The sequence below is a fragment of the Macadamia integrifolia genome, chromosome 11, assembly GCF_013358625.1.
Source record: "Macadamia integrifolia cultivar HAES 741 chromosome 11, SCU_Mint_v3, whole genome shotgun sequence".
Taxonomy (NCBI): Eukaryota; Viridiplantae; Streptophyta; class Magnoliopsida; order Proteales; family Proteaceae; genus Macadamia; species Macadamia integrifolia.
The window spans coordinates 20,341,613-20,346,987 of record NC_056567.1 but is presented as its reverse complement, the minus strand read 5'-3'; the positions used below and the strand labels follow the sequence as shown (position 1 = coordinate 20,346,987).

Below are 5,375 nucleotides of genomic sequence, written 5' to 3'. Positions count from 1 at the left end.
TTTTTTTTTTAACAGAAAAAAAAAAGCAGAAGAAAAGGAAAAGGAAAAGGAACAATCACATGCCTCTTTCCTCATATCATCATAGGATGGTGAGAAATGAAAAAAAAAAAAAAAAAAAAAAATTTAGAAGTTTCTTTCATCTATAATTATTTAGTTTTCTTCTAAGCTACTTTCATCTATTGGTTAAATACACTAGAAATAGCTTCCTGAACTGTAATAAAAAATCAATCCCGAACAGGAAAGATAAATAACAAGTACAAACTCCATTTCTCTTTTCTTTTCTCTTCTTTTACAAGCTGCTGCTATAATCAGCTACATTAGATGGGATTGAGAATGCAGACCCCAACCCCTTCTGAATGTGTCTAGTTAGACATTGCAACAGTTGAGTTCCAAATGAATCAGTTTCAGTAAAGAAATCAAAATTCGAAGAGGCTCAATACAAACAGAAGAGGCAATCAATACACTCAAGGGCTTCCACGTACAAGTATGCGTTACTTGGATGTAAACCAAACTAGCGATAGCCCCTTCCCCTTCCTCGTCCACTCGACCACCTGCCTCTTGCACCACTTCTCCCACCACGAGACAAACCTTCAAATGCCCTATTAACCAGATGGTTCTGCACACCACCATCACCTCTTCCTTTCTTTGTTGCAGCATTGCTTGAACCATTAGCAGCAGTTGCAGTTCGCTTCGCACTGCAAGGGAAACACATAAATTAGCAAGAAAAAATAAAGAACATTAGACAAGGTTAAAGGAAAAGTTCTCCCTACCCTGCTGCAGCAGCAGTTGAAGGTATTGAAGGTTTCACTGCTTCTTTCCATGACAAATTGATTTTCTTATCCCCAATAAATGAAGGAAATTTTGAATGCAGTGGCTGAAATGAGAAGAAAATGAGAAAATCAATATAAGTTTGGATACAGATCATACATAAACAACATGAAATTTTTTCTCCATTCACCTGAGTCATTGCCAGTATATTATTGCAGGTTCGTAATCCTGTTGTTGTATTCTGCTTTTTCATTTTCTGCAGAGAACGTCAATGTACTATAATTGTAAGCTATGAAAACCAAATAGCAACACGATAGATTCAAAACTCTCAAGAAGAAACTCACAATGCTAGCCTTCGCTTCATCAGTCTTAGCAGCTGCCATTGCCTTGCCATGTTCCGCCATTCCCTGGGTTAATTTCTTCATGGTGGCCCTAGCTAATTCCTCTACATTACTTAACCTGCATCAGAAAAAACAGTAACATTCAATTCCATTCTTTCTGAGATATACGAAATATCATTTCTCCACCTACATTTGAAGAAAGTTCAATGTTGCAACCTAGGTCACTTGGTGAATACTCAAAAGCTCTTACTCTTTGTTAGGAGTCATAGAAAGGGCACAGGCTTGTTTCTTCGACAAAGAAGCCAAGTGTAGATGTTTTGAAATTACTCAGAAGCACGGTGGCTGAGTTCACAGCCCAGAAAAGTCCACATGTTCGGCAGATCATATCATTCTACATGCAAACTGCAAGTTTCATCCCTACAGCCATATGCCATGTGGAAGAAGAAACTTTTCTAGGTCCATTTATTCAAGAAAAATCAGAAATATCAAAATGTTTTCTTTCAACCTCCTATTGAAAAGGAATGGGAAGTACTGGGAAGTATTACTCTACTAGAACGTCTCAACATTCAATGGAGAGACTCTGAGGGAGTAGTACTATCAGACACTATGTCCATGCACAAATATTAAATCAAAATTAAGACTCATAAGATGGCCCAGAACACGCCTCCAAATATTTTCCCAAAGTGAATGCAACTGCGGATTAATCACATTGATTGAACAAGAATGTATACCAATCAATAACTTAAAATGTACTAGTGATGCAGCACAATGCCAGGCATAGGAGGAGAAAGAACCAAAGGGGCAAGCCCAATCAGGTCCATAATTAGGCCCAATAACTCAAGTTATAACTAAGCCACAATATGCCATGACTAAAGTAGTAGACCCATATTTTGGCCCATTTGATGGTTATAACTTAAGCCATAAAGAGTCCATAATCTGCCAATATGCAACCATCGATCAGCAGCCTTTGGAATTTCTATTTTGGCTGATTATCCGGGCCCATGTTGCTGCCACATGTGAAGGCTGCACATAGGAAGTTTCTATTTTTTGTTAAGATTGCCCTTTTCTTGTACCACAAGTTTATACTTTAATAAATACAACTGAAGGAGAAGCCTCCAGCGATTTTGGCAAATAACCTATTCAGTTTCTTCAATGGAGCAGCAGCCTTGAGGTGAATCAAGTGCAACCAAGGTGGTGAAACCTTGGAATGGTGGGTAGCCCTAGGCTTGGTGGTGAAGACAAGTCATATCCTTCTTCCCCCTTTGTTGACTTTTTTTATTCCTTACTTTTCCCTGCATAATCCTTACTGTTGTTGGAGCCCTTCAAATGTCACAAACACTATTGTTTGAAAACTGAGAACTACTAAAGTTTGTGGCATAATGTTCTTTCAGTTTTGGTTTCTGTATTTGATCTGTTGTTCCAGCAGCCCATTGGCATGTAAATCGGGTATGATCTCTCACTCCATATTCTCCTTCATGCCCTTCCATTCTTTGTTATAACATTGTTATTCACCCACTGTTCTGCAGGTTTCGTTCTTCGGTTATCATCTACCAACTTTTGTTCTAACCAATTCTGGCCGCAGGATTTGTGTATCCAGTCCAGCCAATCCACCATTGGATTGGTCTAATTTTCTGATATTTTTTTTTTTTTTAGACCTTCCTACCTTCAACCAAAATTGGAGGATCATCTTATCCACGGATTGTGAGTTATTGATCATCTTAGAAGTTACTAAATTCTGTTCCTTATGAGTTTCTATTTTCTGTTACCTATTGTTTCTGCAGATCTGATCACTGGATACAACAGCAGCTTAGCCTTATCCCAACTAAATGGGGTCAGCTACATGGATTCTTACCCTCAAATCAGCTCTATTCAAAGTCATACATGACACAAGGTCTAAGCTATGCATGGCTTTCCACACCACTTCTCCTAGAGTCATTTCAGGTCTGCTCTTGGCTCTTTTAGCTCCTTCAATCCTAATCAAATCACTCCTCCATACTAGAGCATCTAAAGGCCTTCATAAAACGACTTTCTCACAACTTATCATGTATCTGAGCTACTCTCATATCATCTCTACTTTGATCATTACTTACTCCATCATTACCATTCTTACCACACATCCATCTCAACATGCTCATCTTAGCTACACTAAGTTTCTCTATATTATGTTTCTTAATTGCCTAATATTTCATGCCATACATCATAGCTGGTTGTATGACCGTGCTATAAATTTTACTAAAAGTTTTATAGGAATACGTCGATCACAAAACACTATGGATGCACCTCTCCATTTCATCCATCGTATTTTAATACACTGTGCAACATCATCCGCTATTTCTCCTTCTTTATTTATGATTAAGCCCATATATAACTAAAATAATCACTTTCAGGATCTCCCTCTCATCAATTTTCACCACCTAAATGTGCATCCTAGTGTAAGTAAAGTTACACACCATCTACTCCGTTTTTGTTCTACTTATCTTAAAACCTTTTGATTCCAAGGTTGATCTCCATAGTTCTAACTTGGCATTAATCCCTGTTTTTGTTTCATCCACCAAAACAATATCACCAGTAAAAAACATACAAGGGACCTGATCTTGAATGTCTTCTAGTTAGATCATATATGATAAGCACAAATAAATAATGGCTTAAAAGAGATCCTTAATGTAACCCAATTGTAATTGGGAATTCACTACCTTGACCTCACACTATTCTTACACTAGTCACTGCATTATTATATTATCTTTTTAACTATGTCCACATATTTACTCGAAACACATCTCTTCTCTTGTACACACGCTAAATTAACTCTCTAGGAACTCTATTATAAGCTTTTCTTAAGTTAATAAAGACCATATAAAGAGATCCTTCTTGCAATCTCTAAATCTTTCCATGAATCTCCTAATTAAATAGCTTTTGTTGTGGATCTTCCTGGCATAAAACCAAATTGATTTTCCCTAACCGAAGTTTTTTTGCTTAGGTGAGTTTCAATAACTCTCTCCCATAACTTCATAGTATGGCTTGTTAAATCTATGCCTCGACAATTATTACTACTCTGAACATCACATTTATTTTTATAAACCAGAACCACAATTCTTCTCCTCGATTCATCTGACATTTTCTTTGTGCTCATAATCTTATTAAACAACTTGGTTAGTCACGATACAACAATAAAAAAAATCATCCTTATCCCAACTTAATGGGGCCGACTACATCTACATGGATCCATACAAAACAAAATGGGGTAAAATGAGGTCGAAACAAAAAAGGGAGAATTAAGAGATGCAGAAATGAGGGGTGTGAAATGAGGAAAAAAAGAAAAATGAAAGATGGAAAGAGGCACAACCCAGCAAGGCAGGAGAATCTTAGCTAAATGGGGTCAGCTACAAGAATATTTGCCCTCCAGTAAGCTCTATCTAAGGTTATACTTGGGCAAAACCTATTTTATGCATGTTGTTCCTCATAAATTCTCCTATGGTCATTTAGGCCTACCCCTAGCTCTTTTAGCTCCTTCAATCGGAATAATTTCGCTCCTTACTGGGGGATCTCTAGGTCTTCGTTGAACACGACCATACCCCAAGTAGATCCATGACAATAGCTCTTTACTTACTCAGGAGGCTCATGGAAAGATTTAAATCCCCTAGGCGCCCCTTCAACACCTTGTATCAGCCAGTTGCCTTGACAACTACATGGGTGGGGGGGGGGGTTTAGGTAAATATATTGTATAAAGAAAGAAAGAAAATAAAATACAAAAAAATGGCAACCACACTCCCTATTTAGACCGACCTAAAAGAAGGGAGATAGGCCCCACTAGACAATCTGAAAATATAAAATCAACAGATTACATTCGGTAATAAATCTTAAAATTAGCATCATCTATAATTAAACCTTTCAGATCATCCGGAAACTCTTCCGGGAGTAAACTAATATCCATACTCGTTGTGAACTCAGCCATATAATCAGCAGGCTTATTCATTTCCCTCCAAACATGATTAAACTCTATCCGAACAAAAAAGGTCAAAAGGTGAAAAATCTTACTTTTCAGAACTTGAGCATCCCACGAACCTTTGATGACTCTATTGATCATGTCCATAGCCAATTTAGAATCTGACCGGACAGATACACACATCAAACCCCTATCAATACAAATAGACATAACCCTTATAATAGCTTGCATCTCTTGATGGAGGGCCCTAGGGAAATAGGGAAGAAAATCCCTGAGTGAACTTAGAGTTACAGGGGAGAAGAGAAGAATAGCACAAAGAGGGG

The 5,375-nt window shown here is 37.7% G+C and overlaps 1 protein-coding gene across 1 annotated transcript in view; it reads right to left on the bottom strand.

Moving 5' to 3' along the window:
• Positions 1-244: 244 nt before the first annotated feature.
• Positions 245-5,375, bottom strand: part of LOC122092971 (apoptosis inhibitor 5-like protein API5) — a 25,301-nt gene continuing 20,170 nt past the window's right edge. The window contains exons 12-15 of the mRNA XM_042663258.1: positions 1,113-1,227; positions 959-1,024; positions 771-874; positions 245-695 (exon numbers count right to left, since the gene is read on the bottom strand). Coding sequence (XP_042519192.1) covers positions 512-695; positions 771-874; positions 959-1,024; positions 1,113-1,227 — 469 coding nt within the window. The 3' untranslated portion in view covers positions 245-511. The remainder of the gene's footprint in view (positions 696-770; positions 875-958; positions 1,025-1,112; positions 1,228-5,375) is intronic.